This window comes from Temnothorax nylanderi, unplaced genomic scaffold (assembly GCF_030848795.1).
Source record: "Temnothorax nylanderi isolate EJ_2023f unplaced genomic scaffold, tnyl_v1.0 TNYL_tig0022_pilon, whole genome shotgun sequence".
Lineage (NCBI taxonomy): Eukaryota > Metazoa > Arthropoda > Insecta > Hymenoptera > Formicidae > Temnothorax > Temnothorax nylanderi.
The window spans coordinates 903006-926086 of record NW_027249084.1 but is presented as its reverse complement, the minus strand read 5'-3'; the positions used below and the strand labels follow the sequence as shown (position 1 = coordinate 926086).

The window sequence follows — 23081 nt, the reverse complement described above, 5'->3', positions numbered from 1 at the left end:
TAAGGACGTTCTCCGGTCCTTATACTAGAGAAAATCGATTTTCTTAGGATTTTCTTGAAACTGTGAATATACGTTAATTTAGGTGTGCTTTATGCGTGGTATAAATTTCAGTACCTCTTCCGGTATAAAAAATAAAGATACTGAGCCTCAAAGTTTCAAAAAAAAATTTAATTTTAATTTTTTTTTAGTTTTGGCATTTTTTCCTTATAGAACTCGACGAGAGGAGCAACTTTGGTCCTCTTGGCTAACCTCGTATCTCTTACCGTTTGGCCTGGAAAACCTTTTCATTAGTAAAAGTTGAAACTTTGAGGCTCAGTATCTTTATTTTTTATACCGGAAGAGGTACTGAAATTTATACCACGCATAAAGCACACCTAAATTAACGTATATTCACAGTTTCAAGAAAATCCTAAGAAAATCGATTTTCTCTAGTATAAGGACCGGAGAACGTCCTTAAGCCGTTGGTCCAAAGGGTTAAGTGAGAGGAGAAGGGTAGTATTGGATGAGAATTAAATAAAGGGTTGGGAACGTCCCTACAAAACGCCTTGCAACCCTGAGGGGAGTCAATAAACGCATTTATTTATAAGCAGACATTTCGGAATGTCGGCTATCAGTCTTGTGGAGTTTCGTGAAGACACGTCGCGATTAGATGTAATTTTCTTTGCGTTCCTTTCGTTACATGTCTAACGTTAAGTTCAGTTATCCAGGTAGCCAAACCTGAGCAGCAGATTCTGAGCAGAGTCTGCATTAAATTTTTGGTACCAGAAAAGCAACAAATTTCACGCAGAAACTGCTCTATCAGACGATGTTGTCAAACTGTATAGCCAGAAATGCGACAGAGCCTGCTGACAGGCAATGTGAGCAGATTGGCAGCAGAAACCGCGCAGAGCCTGCACACATAACTTGGCAGCAGATTGATGACAAAAATCGAGCAGAGCCTGCGCGCATTTGACCTGAGAACAGAGTGGCAGCAAAAACCGAGCAGGATATGCGTAATGTAATCTGGTGGCAAATAGGCATGTAAAAATCGAGCAAAATCTGTCGTACCGCGAACATTTTGACAGACCGTCGCGCTCAGAATTCGCCAGTCATACATGCGACTCTGCGAGAGGCCATTCGAAGGGCCAAGGAAGGACACTGCTGGAACAGGAGCTTGATTCCTGAATTTATTTTTGAAAGAGAACGTACGCGAAAATTCTGCTCTTACAGAAAAGTTGAAGTTGATTGACTAAAAGCCATACGAGAGCTAATCAACTTGCAACTTTTCTGTATATAGGAGCAGAATTTTCGCATACATTTTCTCTTTTGAATAAATTCAGGAATCGAGCCCCAGGACACGCAGTCCACGCGGTTCATGCGGTGGGCGGCGCAAGGATTCGCCGCGATCTATGGAGCGACGAGCAGCGAGCAGAAGATGACGCTACGACTCGAACGTCACTATCACGAGTACCACGACTGAACACAAGGAGGATTTTACACATCAGAAGGATCCTACGCACCAGAGGAGGATCCTATAGCTACACACCAAGAGAATTCTACACATCAGGGATACTATCTTTTCCTGAAGAAGGAAAAGAAAACGGCACTTTTCAGCGCCCATTTTTTTATTATAAAATAGGAACTCTCTGTTCGCAATCATAAGCCCATGTATAGAAACCGATGAAACGACAGATTCTGCTCGATTTTTGATGCCTATTTGCCACCAGATTACATTACGGAGATCCTGCTCGGTTTTTGCTGCCTATCTGCTGCCAGATTGCATTACGCAGATCCTGCTCCATTTCTGCCTCCAACCTGTCGACAGATAATGTCAGCAGACTTTGCTCGGTTTTTGACGACAATCTGCTGTCACATTATGTCAGCAGAATCTGTCTACAAAACACAAGCTTAATGCGGACACAGATGGCTATGGTTTCGGTGTGGGATTTTGATCAAGTTTGCTGTCAATCTGCGCGCATGCTGCTAACATATTTTGCTATATAATTCGTGTGTGTCATTTCGCTCGCGATACGTATTCTTCGGCATAAAACACAGCATTTAGTTTGTATCGGTCGCTTAATTTACGCATATGAGTTATGAACAAAGACTCTTGTAAATAATTAGATACTGATTCATATAAAATACATACTCCGGCGCGACGTTTCTAAACGGATTTAAACTAGCGAATATTCACGAGCATAAACTTTGGGTCCTATAAGGAAACGTGGGCGCGGTCCATTAAGTTGATAGCGAAACAAAATTGTCCGTTAGTTTTTACTTATTTGACGCAACATGCATTTAAGGAGCAGACAGACAGAATAAACACAATCTTGGATAAAGAGATAGTCTATAACTATCTATATAACGGAAAAAATCCATTGTGAATCTGTCACGCGTCGCACACGGCATACGTGTGATGTCAGAAATTTCAGAAATATCGATGGAGAAGAAACAATTGCCATTTCGTAAAAGCTTGATATATATTTTATTACAAAGATATAAATTTTGATATAAAAATTATCGAAAAGTTTTGTCTTTATTACAAACGGAACTAAAAGCAATAGCCATTGTAATAATATTTTACGTTACCGCATTCACTCCTTTTATATTTATAATCCATTTATGCTCGACTGACATAAATATAATCGATTCTACAAGTAGATAATGGCTTTTTGGATTGTAAATATAAGCAGACATTCCGGAGTGTCGGATCTTAGTCTTTTGCAATTGTTCCGTGAAGACACGTCGCGGTTATACGTATAAGTTCATACATGGCAGTTATCTCTGCATCCCTTGTATTTATTAAACATCAAATTCCATTTAACTCGTATTCTATGTCATTCTCATAATATATGTTAATGAAAGAAATAATGAAATTCCAATTTCTAAATTAAAATAATGGCATCTTGTTCTTAATTATATTTTAATATTTTTCATAAAATTGTACTTTTTTACAATTTCGAACTTGAGATTTTAGGAAATCTTGGAAAATTCTTAACCTCGTTGGAATACTCGAAACGATATACTCACGTAAAGAAAGAACAGCGGGGAAACTGTACTGCTAAAGCTAGAATGCCACGATTGCTACGGCCACTTGATCTCTGTTATTGTTCTGGTCGTCGACTGTCGCAGTCGCAGGCAGCTGTGTGATGTGAGAAATGTCAGGAATATCGATAAAAAAGAAATAAACAATTGCCATTTCATAAATGCTTGACACATATTTCATTACAAAGATATAAAAAAAAATTTCATTACAAAACAATTAATAAAAAGTCTTGTCTTCATTACAAACAGAATTGAAAGCAACACATTGTAAATCCAAGTGTGTTATTTCTACACGCACAAACGTCTAAAAATGACACATTTTACTGGAGCCTGTTTTACATATTTTGTTGCGTGTTAAATTAACACGTTGAATTAAATTAAAAGTTAATTCTAATTAAATGAAACTAAAAGTTAATTTAATACGTTCAACCGTGTTAAATGACGTGATTTAAAGCGGCAAACAATGTGTAAGGAATTAAGCGTCAGTTCAAAATAACACACTTGAGATTTGCAGTGAAGTCACACCAGTCATATTAATATTTTACAATTTACGTTACCGCATCCACGTGTCCCATTATATCTATAATCGTATAAAATCCATTTTGCTCGACTGATGTAAGATAATTATCGACTCTACAATTAGAAAATAGTCATTTAGGATTTTTGAATTACTATAAATATAAGGAGACATTCCGGCGTGTCGGCTATCAGTCTTTTGGAGTTTGGTTCGTGAAGACACGTCGCGATTCGCAGATGTAGTACATACAATTTTTTACGCGCGTTCTTTCCGTTACATTTATTAAACGTTTAAGTTCAGTTAATTCGTGTGTGTCATTTCGCGCGCGCTACGTTTCCTTCGTCAGCAAACACAGCCGTTGGTTTGTATCGGTCGCTTAAATTACGCATAACAGTTACGAACAAAGATTCCGGTAGACAGCCACATATTGATTCTCATAATACACGCGCTCCGGCCCGAGGATTCTATGCGGTCTAAGACTAGCGAATGGATTCTTTTCTTTATATATATAATCTACTTGTCTACCCAGAATTGCATTTATTCTGTCGGTCTCCTTCTCGAAGTCCTGAAGCGTGACAGACGTTAAGACGAACGGACAATTTTGCTTCGCTAGCATCCGTATGGACGGCGCCCACGTTTCCCTCTTGGACCCAAGTTCGCGCTCGTGAATACCCAGATTAAATCCCACGATCAAGTCCGGTTTTACGAATAACGAGCTGCGTACATAGTTCTCGTATAACACATCGTGGTACTTAAAAATCAAACTTTTGTTGTCTGGTGATGGACAGTCATCACAAGTGCCTGACGGATCGAATTTACGTTTTAATTCCGGCCCTATCATTACAATCGTTACTGACATCACGGTCTCTATTAAACGTGGCAAAACTTCCCATCCGATTAAGGTACATTCCTCGGCGACACTCGCACCTACAACGTGAACGACTAGATTTTTGCGTTTTGCGGCATAGTTTAATAATCGCATAGCATGAAACAACGTCAAGGGACGTGTCAGATATTGTGAGTGATCGGCTGCCAAGATATCGTACGACATCACCGAGTCGGTCTGAATAATCCCACAGAAGTTTATAAAGTCTTTCATGTCCCGAAATGTAACGTTTCCCGTGGCAAAAACGTGAGTCGCGTAAGAAATCAGCACCAGATAATAACTTTCCTTTCTTGTAGCTAAGAAATCTGAATGAAGACATAGTTCCAGAGGAGCGCAGATGTCCCCGTGCTCAGTGCCGTCTTTGTGATCTTTACAAAAGCTGGCAGCACACTTCTGACAATCCTTCAACGACCGAGCGTCCCGTTCGTGGCAAACCAGGCACTCCCTTGGAAAACGGAACATTTGCGTCTCGTCCATCGTCAGACGACGTGCCAGCGTGCTCGACACCAGCAGTATGAACATCTGTTTCACGTTCGTACATTCCTCCGACGTTTCACCGCAAACATTCATGTTGCAGTTTTGCAGCACGTCCTGTATGGCTTTGCACAAAGGTTTGTGCTGCTTCCAGTGCTGCTTCTGATGTTCCTGACCGCAATATGAGATCATCTTGCAGTTACTGCATAGCTTCAAAGGGACGCCGTCGCCAAACCGTTTGCAAACGTGACACATCGTCGCGTAGAAGAACTTGGTATAATCGTTATCAATTTGATTTCTCGTTTCTGATTCCATGACTTCTGCTCACACAGTCGAATCTCGTTATATCAAAAGTCTCCTTCGGTGTAAGAGGCAAGTACACACAGTATTTGGAATGTTGTGATTCCTCACAATTTCGCAGGTAACACGTGGAGCATTGTGGCGCACGCGTAAATCGACTATTGACTTCCCGCGCTTTTGACCTTTCTTCCAATGGTCCGTCTCGAAATCTTCCGGGGATATTAAAATCTATTGTTCACGTCATGCTTTAGGTTTTCAGTACTGTCATTTACGTTGCATCACGAAATATAATTTGTTGACATTGCGTTTGTAATTTGTACAGCTGTTACCTGAAAACATTGCAATGAGATTGATCGTAATAATTAACACTTAAATTCTCACTGCTTGTTTGTAATTATAATACTATAATACTTTTGATGTAACATATGATTTTAAAATACAATATATGTATGTAATTATAGTCATTCTCATAATGTAAATGAAAGAAAGAATATATATAAAGTGCCGATTTCTAAATTAAAATATGTCATCTTGTTCCCAATTATGTTCTAATATTTTTTATAATATCCTATATACTTCTAGAATTTCAATTTTATAATATGGGAAATCATGATTCTTGGAAATATATTGAAAAATTCTTGAAATTTCTAATAGTACAATTTCACCTATTAGACAGCACGTATGTCTAAAAGGTCCGTATTCATAGTCGGATCTTATTTCAAGACTGTCTTAAGTAATGTCTTAAGATGCTAATGCGGCTCTGTGTACATTAATATAGTCTTAAATATAAGATTTGACTATGAATACCGGCCTATGCTAAGGATGTCTTTTATGCGCGCTGCCTGGGCCTGGCCGAATATATTCTCCTAATCGATTTTTAAGACTTTTGAGAAAATTCTTGGAAAATAAGAAAATTATTAGAATTTTAGACAGTGACAGGTTTTCTCGTAAAAATGCATTCTTTAGAGAAAAAATTTTAAATTTTGTTAATCTCAGCACAAGTGTAGGTATGCTGTTAACTGTTATAAGTAATGTTAATAATCTCGTTTAAAAATACATGCTCCTCGAAACGATATTCACGTATAGAAGGGCAGGAAGCCAGGATCACTCAATCTCTACCATTATTGCGATCGACTGTCACAGGAAGCTGTCGGCCTTTCACACATGTGATATCAGAAAGTATCGAAATAGAAACAATTACCATCATAAATGCTTGATACAAATTTATTACAAAGATATAAATGTTATTATAAAAATTATCGAAAAGTTTTGTCCAGAACTAAAAGCCATTGTAATAATATTTTACGTTACCGCATCCACTCCTGTTATATTTATAATCCATTTATGCTCGACTGATATAAGATAATCGATTCAACAAGTAAATAATGGCTTCTTGGATTATAAATATAAGTAGACATTCCGGAGTGTCGGATTTCAGTTTTTTACAGTTTACTTCGTAATAACGCGTTGCGATTCGCAGTTGTAGTTCATACAGTTATCTCTGCGTCCCTTCCGTTGCATTTCTTAAACGTAAAATTCAATTTAACTCGTATTCTTTCATTTCGCACACGCAACGTTTTTTTCGGCATAAAACACAGCCTTCAGTTTGTATCGGTAGCTTAAATTACGCACATCAGTTACGAACAAAGACATTGGTAGATAACTACATACTGATTATCATAATACACGCGCTCTAGCCCAAAAACTCTATGTGGTCTGAAACTAGCGAATGGGTTCTTTCCGCTATAGAGATGATCTACCTCCTTACCCAGGATTGTGTTCATTTTGTTTGTACCCTCCTCAAAGTCCCGTAGAAAAAAAAACGTTAAGACGAACGGACAATTCTGTTTCGCTACCGCATGTATGGATGACGACCATATTTTCTTATCAGACTCAAGTTCATGTTCCTCAATACTCAAGTTAAATCCTACAATCAAGTCCGGTTTTACGAATGACGAACTGCGCACATAGTTCTCGTATGACACATCGTGGTACTCAAAAAACAAACTTTTGTTCCCAAAAATTAATAAGTTATCATTAGTGCGTGACGGATCCCATTTATTTTTTAAGCCCGGCCCTATCATTACAATCATTAGTGATGTCACGGTCTCCATTAACTGCAGCAAAAGTCGCCACGGCAAGAAGGTGGCTTCTTCGGCGTAACTTGCCCCTACAACATGAACGACTAAAACTTTGTTGCTTTTAGGGACATAGTTTAATAATCGCATAGCATGAAACAGCGTCAAGGGACGTGTCAGATATAGTGAGTATTTGGCTGCCAAAATATCGTACGGCATCTCCGAATCAGTTTTAATATTCCCTAAAGCATTTACGAAGTCTTTCATGTTATTAAATGTACTCGCGTCCGAAACACGTTTCAAGTCAAAAAGCAGCTCCAGAGGACTATTTAACTCTGCTACAGCTGAAAAATCTGAACGACGACCTAGTTCCAGAAGAGCGCAGATGTCCTTGTGCTCAATGCCGTCTTTGTGATTTTGACAAAAGCTAGCAGCACACTTCTGACAACTCTCCAACGACTTGTTCCATTCGTGGCAAATTAGGCATTCTTTTGGAAAAAGAAACATATTCGTCTCATCCGCATTTAGGTGACGTCCTAGCCTGGCCGACACTAGCTGCGCGAAGGTCAGCTTCTTGTCGGCCCATTCATCCGTAGTTTCACCGCGATAATCCATGCTGTAGTCTCGCAGCACGTCCTGTATGGCTTTGCACAAAGGTTTGTGCTGCTTCCAGTGGTGCTTCTGATGTTCCTGACCACAATATGAGATCATCTTGCAGTTACTGCATCGCTTCAAAGAGACGCCGTCGCCAAACCGTTTGCAAACGTGACACATGGTCGCGTAGAATAACTTGTTATAGTTGTTATAAATTTGATTTCTCGCTTCTGATTCCATGACTTCTGCCTATACACAGTCTCGTTATATCTAAGTCTCCTTCAGCGTAAAAGACAAATACGGTGTTTGGAATGTTGTGATTTTGCAGGTTGCACCCACAGGATCGATAAGCGTTAAGCAAAATATGACAAAATCGGTAGAATAATTATCAATCCATGTGATGAATAGAAAGGATACTGTTATGCTGGCGTTGTCAAATAAAGATTCGTGTGCACCTCGCGTACACCCACAACCGCTTGCTTCGCGATGCGATATAGTACTCGAACCAGCTTTTTTAGGCCGCTACTATAGTTTATCTCTGGTATCCGCGTGAGGCTGAAGCCTGCAACAAATAAACGTAGTCGTTAGATAAAATCTCGAGTGCCTTTAGAATCGCAAAATCTGTAAATATGCTCTTACCTGTAAATATATATGCTGTAACCTGACCTACGTTCCTAATCTGTGATAAACGGGCTCTTGTCGAAACGTATTTCATACAGAATCAATTATTGAATTTTGTTAATCTTACCACATATATATGAAATTATTGATAACGTTAATAATCTCGTTGGAATACACCCTCCGCGAAACGATACTTACTCACGTAAAGAACGGCGGGAAACTATTATCCTGCCACAGCTTAGGCGCTACAGCCACTTGACCTCTGTCATTGTTTTGATCGTTGACTGTCGAAAGCACCAGTTAATCTATCACGCGTAGCACACGTGTGATTTCAGAAATATCGCTGGAGAAGGAACAATTGCCATTCCGTAAATGCTTGATATATATTTTATTACAAAGATATAAATTTCATCGCAAATAATTAACGAAAAGTATTCATTACAAACAGAACTGAAAGCAGCAACCATTGTATTTAATATTTTACATTACCGCAGCCATGTGTCCTGTTATATCTATAATCGCTGTATCTACAATCAATTATGCTTGATGTACGACAATCGACTCTACAAGTAATGTGCTCTAGGATTTTTGGATTATAAAAATATAAGCAGACATTCCGGAATGTCGGACTCCGCTTTTGGAGTTCGTTTCGTGAAGACACGTCGCGATTCGTAGATGTACATATAATTTTCTTTGCGTTCCTTTCGTTACATTTATTAAACGTTAAGTTCAGTTAATTCGTGTGTGTCATTTCGCACGCGATATGTTTTCGTCGGCATAAAACACAGCATTTAGTTTGTACCGGTCGCTTAAATTACGCATATCAGTTATGAACAAAGACTCTTGTAAATAATTAGATACCGATTCATATAAAGTACGTACTCCGGCGCGACATTTTTAAACGGAGTTAAACTAGCGAATGGATTTTTTCCGTTATATAGATAGCCTATCTCTTTATCCAGGATTGTGTTTATTCTGTCTGTCTGCTTCTTAAATGCACGTAGCGTCAAAAAAATTAAAACGAACGGACAATTTTGTTTCACTATCAACTTAATGGACGGCGCCCACGTTTTCTCACTGGACCTTCCTGGAAGTTTATATACTTGTGAATATACAGATTAAATCCTACAACCAAGTCCGGCTTTACGAATGACGAACTGTTTACATAGTTCTCATATTACACATCGTGAAACTCAAGCGTCAAACATTTTTTCTCCCGTGACATACAGTTATCGCAAGATTCGCAAGTATGTGACGGATTTAATTTACGTGTTAATTTCGGTCCAATCATTATAATCGTCACTGGGATCGCGGTTCCTATTAAACGCGCCAAAACTTTCCACCCGGTCAAGGTTATTTCTTCGACGATATTCGCACCTATAACATGAATGACTAAAACATTGCCTTTTAAGACATAGTTTAATAATCGCATAGCATATAACAACGTCAAGGGACGTGTTAGATATTGTGATCTTTCGGCTACCAAAATATCGTCCGATATCGCCAAGTCAGTCGTATTCCCTGAAGCGTATATAAAGTCTTTCATGTTCTGACATGTACTCGCGTCCGAAATGTGTTTAAAGTCGATCAGGAAACAGCTCTGGATGACCATTGAACTCTGTTATAGTTAATAAATCTGAACGAAGACCTAGTTCCAGGGAAGCGCAGATGTCCCTGTGCTCAGTGTTGTCTTTGTGATTTTTACAAAAGCTGGCAGCACACTTCTGACAATCCTCCAACAACTTATCGTTCTTTTCAAGGCAAACCAGGCACTCCCTTGGAAAAATTAACATTTGTGTCTCGTCCTTCTTCAGACGACGGCCCAGCTTGCGCGACACCAGCATCATGAAGATCAGCTTCCTCTCGTCACAATCCTCTGAATCGTTACCGCGATCATTAAAGCCGTATTCCTGCAACGCGTCCTGTATGGCTTTGCACAAAAATTCGTGATGCTTCCAGTGGTCCCTCTGATGTTCCAGACCACAATAGGCGATCATCCTGCAGTTACCGCATCTCTTCAAACGAACGCCGTCGCCAAACCGCTTGCATGTGCCAAATGTGACACATGGTCGCGTAGAAAAACTCGTTATAATCGTTATTTCGATTTCTCGCTTCTGATTCCATGACTTCTGCCTATACACAGTCTCGTTATATCTATTAAGTCTCCTTCAGCGTAAAAGACAAATACAGTGTTTGGAATGTTGTGATTTTGCAGGTTGCACCCACAGGATAAGAGTTACGCAAAATATGACAAAATTGGTAGAATAATTATCATTCCATGCGTTGAATAGAAAGGATACTGTTTATGCTGTCGTTGTCAAATAGAGGATTCGTGTGCACCTCGCGTACATCCACAACCGCTTGATTCGTGATACGATAGTACTCGAACCACCAAGCTTTTTTAAACCGCTACCAGCTTAGCTCTAGTATCCGCGTGAGGCTGAAGCCTGCAACAAATAAGCGTAGTCGTTAGATAAAATCTCGAGCGCTTTTCGAATCGCAAGATTTGTAAATATGCTTTCGCCTATCTGTAAATATATATGCTGTAACCTGACTTACGTTCCTAATCTGCGATAAACGACCTTTCGTCGAAACGTGTTTTATACAGAAACAATTATTGAATTTTGTTAATCTTACCACATATATATGATAATATTAGTAACGTTTATAAGCTCGTTGGAATACAAACTTCGTAACGATACTTACTCACGTAAAGAACGGCGGGAAACTATTATCCTGCCACAGGCGCTACAGCCACTTGACCTGTCATTGTTTTGATCGACTGTCGCAAGCACCAGTGAATCTGTCACGCGTGGCAAACGACACACGTGATTTCAGAAATATCGATGGAGAAGAAACAATTGCCATTCCGTAAACGCTTTAAATTTTATTACATAAAATATAAATTTTATCGCAAACAATTAACGAAAAGCCTTGTCTTCATTACAAACAGAACTGAAAGCAACAACCATTGTATTTAATATTTTACATTACTGCATCCGTGTGTCCCCTGTTATATCGCTGTATCTACAATAATCAATTATGCTCGATGTAAGACAATCGACTCTACAAGTAGATAATGCGTTGTTTTACATATTTTGTTGCGTTTTAAATAAACACGTTGAATTAAATTAAAAGTTAATTTTAATTAAATAAAATCAAAAGTTAATTTAAATATTAAACTTTCAACCATCCCAGGTAGCACATATATTAATTTCATATACGTTTTTTGAACGTATACATATAGTTTCATAACCGTAAAAAACCATTAAGAAACGTTTGAACAAAAATGTTTTTGAAACCATGATTTAAGAAACGTATTTTTTACGTTTCTACAGTTAACAAAAATACCTATTTGTTAAATTTTTCCTTTCAAAATTATAATTTGCTTTATCTATATATATATAATAGCTTTAATAGCCTTTTTTGAAACATTTAAATTTATATTGCACTAATTGCACAAAATAAATCATTTTATCCATGCACATATATCCACTTACTTTAATTAATTTTGTCCTACCGGTCTTAATCTATTTGTCATCGGACAAATTTGAGCTTAGAAAACTTCCAACAGTTACAAAATAAACGTTCTGCTGAACGTGGCCATTGAAAGAACATTTATACGTGTGTTCCGTTTTGAAGAACTTCCTGAACTGATGCACATCAGTAATGCAATTAAGTTAGAGTGAGACAAGTATATTTTGTTTCACTTTAACTTACTGCACGAATGTGCACCAGTTCAGGAATTTCTTCGAAAAAGAATAGACGTCATAGATGGTATATGCATAAAGCTTTGTAGAACATTCTCACGCATGTCTCAAAGACGTCATAAACACGTTCAAAAGACGTGAAAAGTAGCAATTTTAAATGTCTTTATCATTAAAACAAAACGTTTCTATAACAGTTTTTTAAACGTTATTTTATCGAAAAAGAAACGTTCCATCGAACGTTTTTCAAATGGACATTTTTACTCTTCCATTTATGTGCTCAACTTATATATAAAGATAATCGACTCAACAAAAGTAGATAATGACTTCTTGGATTATAAATATAAGTAGACATTCCGGAGTGTCGGATATCAGTCTTTTGCAGTTTATTCCGTAATAACGCGTCGCGATTCGAGGTTGTAGTTTATACAATTATCTCTACGTCCCTTCCGTTGCATTTCTCAAACGTAAAATTCCATTTAACTCGTATTCTTTGATTTCGCACACGCAACGTTTTCGTAATGCAATAGTACTCGAGCATCAAGCTTTTCCAGACAGCTATCTGCTTAGCTCCGGTATCCGCGTGAGGCTGAAGCCTGCAACGAATAAAACGTAATCGTTAGATAAAATCTAGAGTGTTCTTTCGAATCGCCAGATCTGTAAATACGCTCTTGCCTGTAACCTACGTTCCTAATAATCGGCGACATGCAGGCTTCCGTCGAAACGCATTTTATATAGAAATATTTATTGAATTTTGTTAATCGTAGCACATATACATATATATGCTACTATTAGTAATGTTAATAATCTCATCGGAACAGACGCTCCTCGAAACAATAATCACGTAAAGAACGGCGAGAAACTTCACTGTGTCTGCTACGGCCAGTGGCCAACTGGCCACTGGCCACTCGATCTCCGCTTACTGCTATTGTTCCGTCGCAGGCAGCTGTCACGCTGTCACATGTGTGATGTGATGAACGTCAAGAATACCGATCAAGAAGTATTAAATAATTAATTGCCATTTCATAATTAAATGCTTGACATATTTTATTACAAAGATATAAATTTTATTACAAAACAATTATTAAAAAGTCTTGTCTTCATTACAAACAGAATTGAAAGCAACACATTGGAAATCCAAGTGTATAGACGTATAAACGTCTAAAAATGACACATTTAACTGAATTAAGCTTGCTTTATATATTTTGTTGCGTGTTATATTAACACGTTGAATCGTATTAAATTAAAAGTTTATTTAATACGTTCAACCGTGTTAAATGACGTGATTTAAAACGGCAAACAATGTATAAGGAAAGTTCAAAGTAACACACTTAGATTTGCAGAGTGCAGTCATGCCAGTCGAATTTATATTAATATTTTACAATTTACATTACCGCATCCAGGTGTCTTGTTATATCTATAATTGTACCTATAATCCATTATGCTCGATGTAAGATAATCGACTCTACAACTAGACATAATGTGCCCTAGGATTTCTGGATTATTATAGATATAAGCGGACATTCCGGAATGTCGGCTCTCAGTCGATTGGAGTTTGTTTCGTGAAGACACGTCGCGATTCGCAGATGTAGTACATACAATTTTCTTTGCGTCCCTTTTTTTCGTTACACTTAATGAACATTAAGTTTAGTTAATTCGTGTGTCATTTCGCGCGCGCTACGTTTCCTTCGTCATCAAACACAGCCTTTAATCTGTATCGATCGCTCAAATTACGTATATCAGTTGCGAACAATGACTTTGGTAGAGGGGGGTTTCTCAAATTTCCTCGGATGAAAGACTTTGGTAGAGAAGTACATATTGGTTATGATAACACACGCGCTCTGGCCCGAGGACTCTATGTGGTCTCAAACTAGCGAATAAATTCCTTTCTCTGCAGATATAATCTACCTGTCTACCTAGAATTGTATTTATTCTGTCGGTCTTCTTCTCGGAGTCCTGACGCGTGACAGACGTTAAGACGAACGGACAATTTTGTTCCGCTATCAACTTAATGGACGGCGCCCACGTTTCCCTCTCGGATCCAAGTTCATGCTTGTAAATATCCAGGTTAAACCCTACAACCAAGTCCGGTTTTACGAATGACGAGCTGTCCACATAGTTCTCGTATGTGGTACTTACTTGTAACACATGGTGATACTTAAAAAGCAAACAATCGATATCCGACGATGTACAGGGATCACAAGCGTTTGAATTGCATTTATATTTTAATTTCGGCCCAATCATTACAATCGTTATTGACATCGCGGTCTCTAATAATTCTAATAAACGTGGCAAAACTTCCCATCCGATCAAAGTGGCTTTCTCGGCGTGACTCGCACCTACAACGTGAATGACTAAATTTTTGCGTTCCTTATTGTCATAGATTAACGATCGCATAGCATAAAACAGCGTCAAAGGACGTGTCAGATATTCTGAGTGTTCGGCTTCCAAGACTTGGTACGGCATCTCCGAGCCAGTCGGAACATTCCCAAAAGCCTTTATAAACTGTTTCATGTTCCGAAATGTATGACTCGTGTATGAAACGCGTTGCAAGTAAGAATGCAAGTACGGAGAACTGTATTTCTTTTTTATGGATAATAAATTTGTACGAAAACACAGTCCCAGTTCAAGGCAGATTTTATAGTGCTCAATGTCGTTTTTGTGAATTTGACAAAAGCTGGCAGCACACTTCAGACAACTCCGCAACGTCTTCCATTCGTGGCAAACTAGGCACTCTTTTCGAAAATAGAACATGTCTGTCTCATCTATATGCAGGGGACGTCCTAGCCTGGACGACACTAGCTGCGCGAAGGTCAGCTTCTTGCCGGCCCATTTCTCTGCAGTTTCACCGCAATAATCCATGATGTGGTCTCGCAGCACGTCCTGTATGGCTTTGCACAGAGGTTTGTGCTGCTTCCAGTGCTGCTTCTGATGTTCCTTACCACAATATAAGATCATCTTGCAGCCACGGCACCTCTTCAATTCGACCCCGTCGTCAAACCGTTTGCAAACGTGACACATGGTCGCGTAGAAGAACTTGTTGTAGTTGTTATTAATTTGATTTCTCGCTTCCGATTCCATGGCTTCTGCTTATACACAGTCTCGTTATATCAAAGTTTCCTTCAGTGTAAAGGACAAATATAGACGTGTTTGGAATGTTGTAATTTTACCCGTGATTTATCTTGCACCCGTAAGATATGAGCGTTAAGCAAAATATGACAAAATTGGTAGAATAATTATCATTCCATGCGAAGAATAGGAAGGATACTGTTTATGCTGGTTTATCAAATAGAGTATTCGTGTGCACTCCGTGTACATCCACGACCGCTTGCTTCGTCATGCGATAGTACTCCTCAAACACCATGCAAGCTTTTCTATGCCGCTACCAGCTCTGGTATCTGCGTGAGGCTGAAGACTACAACAAATAAACGTAGTCGTTAGATAAAATCTCGAGTGCTTTTCGAATCGCAAATCTATAAATATGCTCTCATTATACCTGTAAATATATATGCTGTAACCTGACCTACGTCCTAATCTGTGATAAACAGGCTTTTGTCGAAACGTACTTTATACAGAATCAATTATTGAATTTTGTTAATCTCACCACATATATATGAAATTATTGATAACGTTAATAATCTCGTTGAAATACACTCCGCGAAACGATACTTACTCACGTAAGGAACGGCGGGGAAATATTATACTGCCACAGGTGCTAAAGCCACTCGACCTCTGTTATTGTTTTGATCGTCGACTGTCGAAAGCACCAGTGAATCTGTCACGCGTGGCACACGACACACGTGTGATTTCAGAAATATCGCTGGAGAAGGAACAATTGCCATTCCGTAAATGCTTGATATATATTTTATTACAAAGATATAAATTTCAATGCAAACAATTAACGAAAAGTCTTGCCTTCATTACAAACAGAACTGAAAGCAACAACCATTGTATTTAATATTTTACATTACCGCAGCCATGTGTCCTGTTATATCTATAATCGCTGTATCTACAATCAATTATGCTTGATGTACGACAATCGACTCTACAAGTAGATAATGTGCTCTAGGATTTTTGGATTATAAATATAAGCAGACATTCCGGAGTGTCGGACTCCGCTTTTGGAATTCGTTTCGTGAAGACACGTCGCTGACGTCGCGATACGCAGATGTATGTGCATATAATTTTCTTTGTATCTACATATAATTTCCTTATTCCGTTACATTTATTTAACGTTAAGTTCAGTTAATTCGTGTGTGTCATTTCGTGCGCGCTACGTTACCCTCGTCATCAAATACAAGCCTTTAGTTTGTATCGGTTGCTTAAATTACGCATATCGGTTATGAACAAAGACTCTTGTAAATACTTAAATACTGATTCATATAAAGTACATACTCCGGCGCGACGTTTCTAAACGGACTTAAACTAGCGAATGGATTTTTTCCGTTATATAGATAGTCTATCTCTTTATCCAGGATTGTGCTTATTTTGTCTGTCTGTTTCTTAAATGCATGTCGCGTCAAAGAACTTAAAATAAACGGACAATTTTGTTCCGCTATCAACTTAATGGACGGCGCCCACGTTTCCTCACTGGACCCAAGTTCATGCTCGTGAATATCCAGGTTAAATCCTACAACCAAGTCCGGTTTTACGAATGACGAGCTGCATACATAGTTCTCATATAACACATCGTGAAACTCAAGCGTCAAACATTTTTTCTCCCGTGACATACAGTTATCGCAAGATTCGCACGTATGTGACAGATTTAATTTACGTGTTAATTCCGGCCCAATCATTATAATCTTCACTGGGATCGCGATCCCTATTAAACGCGGCAAAACTTTCCACCCCGTCAACGTTGTTTCTTCGACGATATTCGCACCTAGAACATGAACGACTAAATCGTTGCTTTTTGGGACATAGTTTAATAATCGCACAGCATAAAACAGCGTCAAAGGACGCGTCAGATGTTCTGACTGTTTAGCTGCCAAGATATTATACAATATCTCCGAGTCAGTCGGAGATATTGTCTGAATATTTTCAAAAGTCTGAATATTCCCAAAAGTCTTTATAAAGTCTTTCATGTTCTGAAATGTACTCGTGCAAGAAATATGTTGCAAGTCAACATCCGAAGGTTTGTTTCCCTCTACTATAGAAAATAAACCTGTGCAAAGACATAGTTCCAGGGGAGCGCAGATGTCCCCGTGCTCAGTGCCGTCTTTGTGATTCTTACAAAAGCTGGCAGCACACTTCTGACAAACCTCCAACAACTTATCGTCCTTTTCATGGCAAATTAGGCACTCCTTCGGAAATTTGAACATTTGTGTCTCGTCCTTCTTCAGATGACGGCCCAGCTTGCGCGACACCAGCATCATGAAGATCAGCTTCCTCTCGTCACAATCCTCTGAATCTTTACCGCGATCATTGAAGTCGTGTTCCTGCAACGCTTCCTGTATGGCTTTGCACAAAGGTTTGTGCTGCTTCCAGTGCTGCTTCTGATGTTCCTGACCACAATAGGAGATCATCCTGCAATTACCGCATCTCGGCAAACGAACGCCGTCGCCAAACCGCTTGCAAACGTGACACATGGTCGCGTAGAAAAACTTGTTATAATCGTTATTTTGATTTCTCGCTTCTGATTCCATGACTTCTGCCTATACACAGTCTCGTTATATCTAACAATAAGTCTCCTTCAGGGTAAAGGACAAATATAGTGTTTGGAATGTTGTGATTTCACCTATGATTTATCTTGCACCCGTAGGATACGAGTGTTAAGCAAAATATGACAAAATTGGTAGAATGATTATCATTCCATACGATAAATAAGAAGGATACTGTTTATGCTGGTTTATAAAATAGAGGATTCGTGTGCACTCTGCGTACATCCACGACCGCTTGCTCCGTGATGTAATAGTACTCAAACACCATGCAAGCTTTTCTAGGCCGCTACCAGCTTAGCTCTGGTATCTGCGTGAGGCTGAAGCCTGCAACAAATAAACGTAGTCGTTAGATAAAATCTCGAGTGCCTTTAGTATCGCAAAATCTGTAAATATGCTCTTACCTGTAAATATATATGCTGTAACCTGAACTACGTTCCTAATCTGTGATAAACGGGCTCTTGTCGTATTTTATACAGAATCAATTATTGAATTTTGTTAATCTTACCACATATATATGATAATATTAGTAACGTTAATAATCTCGTTGGAATACACCCTCGGCGGAACGATATATACTCACGTAAAGAACGGCGGGAAACTATTATCCTGCCTTATAGGCGCTACAGCCACTTGACCTCTGTCATTGTTTTGATCGTCGACTATCACACGTGACAGCGTGGCACGTGGCACACGTGTGACGTCAGAGATTTCAGAAATATCGATGGAGAAGAATAAATTGCCATTTCATAAATGCCTGATATATGTATATTTTATTATTTATTACAAAGGTATATATATATATATATGAATTTTATTACAAACAATTAATGAAAAGTCTTGTCTTCATCGCAAACAGAACTGAAAGTAACAGTCATTGTATTAATATTTTACATTACTGCGTCCATGTGGCCTAGCTATTATATCTGTAATCGCTGTATCTACAATCAATTATGCTCGATATAAGACAATCGACTCTAGAAGTAGAAAATGTGCTCTAGGATTTTTAGATTATAAATGTAAGCAGACATTCTGGAGTATCGGACTCCGCTTTTGGAGTTTGTTGGTCGCTGACGTCGCGATACGCAGATGTATATATGTACATATAATTTTTATTGCGTTTCCTTATTCCGTTACATTTATTTAACGTTTAGATCAGTTAATTCGTGTGTAATTTCGTGCGCGCTACGTTTCCTTCGTCATCAAACACAGCCGTTAGTTTGTATCGGTCGCTTAAATTACGCATATCAGTTATGAACAGAGACTCCTGTAGATAATTACATATTGATTAATATAAAATACGTACTCCATCCCGATAGTTTTGCATGGCATTAAACTGCCGAATGGATTCTTCCCGCTATATAGATGGTCTACCTCTTTATCCAGAATTGTGTTTATTATGTCTGTCTCTTTTTTAAATGCATATAGCGTGGAAGACGTTAAGATGAACGGACAATTTTGTTTCGCTATCAACTTAATGGACGGCGCCCATGTCTCCTTACTAGACCTTCTTGGAAGGTTATTCTCGTGAATACCCAGATTAAATCCTACAACCAAGTCCGGTTTTACGAATGACGGGCTGCGTACATAGTTCTCGTATAACACATCGTGAAACTCAACCGTCAAGCATTTTTTCTCCCGTGACATACAGTTATCGCAAGATTCGCAATTATATGACGTATTTAATTTACGTTTTAACCTCGGCCCTATCAATATAACTAGCACTGACATCTCGGTACCTATTAAACGCGGCAAAACTTTCCATCCCGTCAACATTGTTTCTTCGACGATATTCGCACCTATAACATGAACGACTAAATCGTTGCTTTTTGGAACATCGTTTAATAATTGCATAGCATGAAACAGCGTCAAGGGACGCGTCAGATGTTCTGACTGTTTAGCTGCCAAGACATTATTGAACATCTCCCAGTCAGTCTGAATATTCCCAAAAGTCTTCATAAAGTCCTTCATGTTCTGAAATGTACTCTTGCAGGAAATATGCGAGTACTCTTGCAGGAAATGTTGCAAGTAAAGATGCGGGTCCGGAGGAGAATTGTTTTCCTCTCCCATAGAAAATAAATCTACGTAAAGACATAGTTCCAGGGGAGCGCAGAGGTCCCCGTGCTCAATACCGTCTTCGTGATTTTGACAAAAGCTGGCAAGGCACTTCTGACAATCCTTCAACGACTGAGCGTTTCGTTCGTGGCAAACCAGGCACTCCCTTGGAAAATAGAACATTTCTGTCTCATCCACATTCAGGGGACGTCTCAGCCTGGACGACACTAGCCACATGAAGTTCAGCTTCTTGTCGGTCCATTCCTCCGTAGTTTCACCGCGATCATCCATGTTGTAGTCTCGCAGCACGTCCTGTATGGCTTTGCACAAAGGTTTGTGCTGCTTCCAGTGGTGCTTCTGATGTTCCTGACCACAATATGCGATCATCCAGCAGCCACCGCATCTCTTCAATTGGACGCCGTCGCCAAACCGTTTGCAAACGTGACACATGGTCGCGTAGAAGAACTCGTCATAATCGTTATTAATTTGATTTCTCGTTTCTGATTCCATCACTTCTGCCTATACACAGTCTCGCTGTATCAAAATCTCCTTTAGTGTAAAGGACAAATATAGTGTTTGGAATGTTGTGATTTCACAGGTTGCACCCACAGGACAAGAGTGTTAAGCAAAATATGACAAAACTTTTGGAATAATTATCATCCCATGCGATGAATAGGAAGGATACTGTTTATGCTGGTTTATCAAATAGAGTATTCGTGTGCACTCCGTGTACATCCACGACCGCTTGCTTCGTTATGCGATAGTACTCAAACACCATGCAAGCTTTTCTATGCCGCTACCAGCTCTGGTATCTGCGTGAGGCTCAAGCCTGCAACAAATAAACGTAGTCGTTAGATAAAATCTCGAGTGCTTTTCGAATCGCAAAATCTGTAAATATGCTCTTACCTGTAAATATATATGCTGAACCTGACCTACGTTCCTAATCTGTGATAAACGGGCTTTTGTCGAAACGTACTTTATACAGAATCAATTATTGAATTTTGTTAATCTCACCACATATATATAAAATTATTGATAACGTTAATAATCTCGTTGGAATACACCCTCCGCGAAACGATACTTACTCACGTAAAGAACAGCGGGGAACTATTATACAATTATACTGCCACAGGTGCTAAAGCCACTCGACCTCTGTTATTGTTTTGATCGTCGACTGTCACAAGCATCTGTGAATCTGTCACGCGTCGCACACGGCGCACGTGTGTGATGTCAGAGATTTCAGAAATATCTACTTGATGGAGAAGAAACAATTGCCATTTCGTAAAAGCTTGATATATATTTTATTACAAAGATATAAATTTTGTTATAAAAATTATCGAAAAGTTTTGTCTTCATTACAAACGGAACTAAAAGCAATAGTCATAATAATAATATTTTACGTTACCGCATCCACTCCTCTTATATTTATAATCCATTTATGCTCGACTGATATAGAGATAATCGATTCTATAAGTAGATAATGGCTTCTTGGATTGTAAATATAAGCAGACATTCCGGAGTGTCGGAACTCAGTCTTTTGCAGTTTATTTCGTGAAGACACGTCGTGATTCGTAGATGTATAATTGCATATAATTTTCTTTGCGTTCCTTTCGTTACATTTATTAAACGTTAAGTTCAGTTAATTCGTGTGTGTCATTTCGCGCGCGCTACGTTTTCTTCGGCATAAAACACATCAGCATCTAGCATAGTTTGTGTCGGTCGCTTAAATTACGCAAATCTTTTACGAACAAAGACTCTTGTAGATAATTACATATTCATTCATATAAAGTACGTACTTCGGCGCGATGTTTCTAAACGGACTTAAACTAGCGAATGGATTTTTTCCGCTATATAGATAGTCTACCTCTTTATCCAGGATTGTGTTTATTTTGTTTGTCCCCTTCTCTAAGTTTTCAAGCGTGACAAACGTTAAGATAAACGGACAATTTTGTTTCGCTATCAACTTGATGGACGGTGCCCACGTTTCCTCGTTGGACCCAAGTGTATGCTTGTGAATTTCCAGGTTAAACCCTACAACCAAGTCCGGTTTTACGAATGACGAGCTGTGTACATAGTTCTCGTATAACACGTCGTGAAACTTAAACGTCAAACATTTTTCCTCTCGTGATCTACAGTTATCGCAAACGTGTGACGGATATAATTTACGTATTAATTCCGGCCCTATCAATATAACTACCACTGACATCCCTATTAAACGCGGCAAAAATTCCCAATCTGTCAAGGAGATTTCTTCGACGCAATTCGCACCTATAACATGAACGACTAAATCGTTGCTTTTTGGGACATATTTTAATAATTGCATAGCATGAAACAACGTTAAGGAACATGTCAAATGTAGCGAGTGTTCGGCTGCCAAGACATTGTACGACATCTCCGAGTGAGTCTGAATATTCCCAAAAGCCTTTATAAAGTCTTTCATGTTCTGAAATGTACCCGTGTGTGAAACGTGTTGCAAGTAAGAATGCAGACCTGAAGAATTGTTTTCCTCTCCTATATAAGATAAATATATATGAAGACATAGTTCCAGGGGACCGCAGAGGTTCTTGTGCAAAGTACCGTCTTTGTGATTTTGACAAAAGCTGACAAGGCACTTCTGACAATCCTTCAACGACTGAGCGTTTCGTTCGTGGCAAACCAGGCACTCCCTTGGAAAATAGAACATGTCTGTCTCATCCGAATTCAGGGGACGTCCCAGCCTGGACGACACTAGCCGCATGAACTTCAGCTTCTTGTCGGTCCATTCCTCCGTAGTTTCACCGCCATCATCCATGCTGTAGTCTCGCAGCACGTTCTGTATTGCTTTGCACAAAGGTTTATGCTCCTTCCAGTGCTGCTTCTGATGTTCCTGACCACAATAGGAGATCATCTTGCAGTTACTGCATCGCTTCAAAGAGACGCCGTCGCCAAACCGTTTGCAAACGTGACACATGGTCACGAAGAAGAACTTGTTGTAGTCGTTATTAATTTGATTTCTCGCTTCTGATTCCATGACTTCAGCCCAGTCTCGTTATATCAAAAGTCTACTTCAGTGTAAAGGACAAATGGACACGGTAGGTCTGTCTTCTATTGCTGAACTGGCTGAACTAATTCAGAGTTTATCTTTTCTCTTCCAAGGTGGAATGAAAAAGGTAAACTCGGGACTAGTGA

General features: G+C 39.0%; 6 protein-coding genes and 1 long non-coding RNA gene across 20 annotated transcripts; all 7 read right to left on the bottom strand.

Moving 5' to 3' along the window:
* Window positions 1-3171: 3171 nt before the first annotated feature.
* On the bottom strand, window positions 3172-5338 carry LOC139769314 (uncharacterized). The gene has a single exon (XM_071700259.1). The coding sequence runs from the start codon at window positions 5214-5216 to the stop codon at window positions 3936-3938; it is 1281 nt and encodes a 426-aa protein (XP_071556360.1). The 5' UTR covers window positions 5217-5338; the 3' UTR covers window positions 3172-3935.
* Window positions 5339-6409: 1071 nt separating this feature from the next.
* Window positions 6410-8748, bottom strand: LOC139769395 (putative protein MSS51 homolog, mitochondrial). Of its 5 annotated transcripts, XM_071700426.1 has the most exons (4): window positions 8622-8721; window positions 8513-8552; window positions 8291-8435; window positions 6410-8152 (listed from the first exon to the last, which is right to left on the bottom strand). In XM_071700426.1, the coding sequence occupies exon 4, from the start codon at window positions 8111-8113 to the stop codon at window positions 6839-6841; it is 1275 nt and encodes a 424-aa protein (XP_071556527.1). In that variant the 5' UTR covers window positions 8114-8152; window positions 8291-8435; window positions 8513-8552; window positions 8622-8721; the 3' UTR covers window positions 6410-6838. The 5 variants fall into 5 exon arrangements, with proteins under 5 accessions (XP_071556527.1, XP_071556529.1, XP_071556525.1 ...); XM_071700428.1 differs by lacking the exon at window positions 8513-8552 and having other exon boundaries at window positions 8693-8748; XM_071700424.1 differs by having other exon boundaries at window positions 8513-8731.
* A 1742-nt stretch (window positions 8749-10490) lies between these two features.
* On the bottom strand, window positions 10491-11500 carry LOC139769394 (uncharacterized). Its single transcript, XR_011717550.1, has 3 exons — window positions 11201-11500; window positions 10795-10941; window positions 10491-10648 (listed from the first exon to the last, which is right to left on the bottom strand). It is a non-coding gene; the product is annotated as an uncharacterized lncRNA (long non-coding RNA).
* A 1721-nt stretch (window positions 11501-13221) lies between these two features.
* On the bottom strand, window positions 13222-15979 carry LOC139769383 (uncharacterized). 3 transcript variants are annotated; one of them, XM_071700399.1, is made up of 4 exons: window positions 15698-15867; window positions 15470-15616; window positions 14341-15382; window positions 14063-14276 (listed from the first exon to the last, which is right to left on the bottom strand). In XM_071700399.1, the coding sequence occupies exons 3-4, from the start codon at window positions 15280-15282 to the stop codon at window positions 14205-14207; spliced, it is 1014 nt and encodes a 337-aa protein (XP_071556500.1). In that variant the 5' UTR covers window positions 15283-15382; window positions 15470-15616; window positions 15698-15867; the 3' UTR covers window positions 14063-14204. The 3 variants fall into 3 exon arrangements, with proteins under 3 accessions (XP_071556499.1, XP_071556498.1, XP_071556500.1); XM_071700398.1 differs by lacking the exon at window positions 15698-15867 and adding an exon at window positions 15875-15979 and having other exon boundaries at window positions 13222-15382; XM_071700397.1 differs by having other exon boundaries at window positions 13222-15382.
* Window positions 15980-16047: 68 nt separating this feature from the next.
* LOC139769382 (putative protein MSS51 homolog, mitochondrial) lies at window positions 16048-18550 on the bottom strand. 5 transcript variants are annotated; one of them, XM_071700396.1, is made up of 3 exons: window positions 18442-18550; window positions 18037-18185; window positions 16048-17949 (listed from the first exon to the last, which is right to left on the bottom strand). In XM_071700396.1, exon 3 carries the CDS (start codon window positions 17844-17846, stop codon window positions 16542-16544), a length of 1305 nt encoding a protein of 434 aa, XP_071556497.1. In that variant the 5' UTR covers window positions 17847-17949; window positions 18037-18185; window positions 18442-18550; the 3' UTR covers window positions 16048-16541. The 5 variants fall into 5 exon arrangements, with proteins under 5 accessions (XP_071556497.1, XP_071556492.1, XP_071556493.1 ...); XM_071700391.1 differs by having other exon boundaries at window positions 18263-18483; XM_071700392.1 differs by having other exon boundaries at window positions 16048-17891; window positions 18263-18483.
* A 62-nt stretch (window positions 18551-18612) lies between these two features.
* Window positions 18613-21095, bottom strand: LOC139769381 (uncharacterized). 4 transcript variants are annotated; one of them, XM_071700388.1, is made up of 4 exons: window positions 20999-21095; window positions 20820-20888; window positions 20599-20742; window positions 18613-20462 (listed from the first exon to the last, which is right to left on the bottom strand). In XM_071700388.1, exon 4 carries the CDS (start codon window positions 20421-20423, stop codon window positions 19110-19112), a length of 1314 nt encoding a protein of 437 aa, XP_071556489.1. In that variant the 5' UTR covers window positions 20424-20462; window positions 20599-20742; window positions 20820-20888; window positions 20999-21095; the 3' UTR covers window positions 18613-19109. The 4 variants fall into 4 exon arrangements, with proteins under 4 accessions (XP_071556489.1, XP_071556488.1, XP_071556491.1 ...); XM_071700387.1 differs by having other exon boundaries at window positions 20820-21050; XM_071700390.1 differs by having other exon boundaries at window positions 18613-20459; window positions 20820-21050.
* Window positions 21096-21202: 107 nt separating this feature from the next.
* On the bottom strand, window positions 21203-23055 carry LOC139769389 (uncharacterized). The gene has a single exon (XM_071700417.1). The coding sequence runs from the start codon at window positions 22921-22923 to the stop codon at window positions 21655-21657; it is 1269 nt and encodes a 422-aa protein (XP_071556518.1). The 5' UTR covers window positions 22924-23055; the 3' UTR covers window positions 21203-21654.
* Between the last annotated feature and the right edge of the window lie 26 nt (window positions 23056-23081).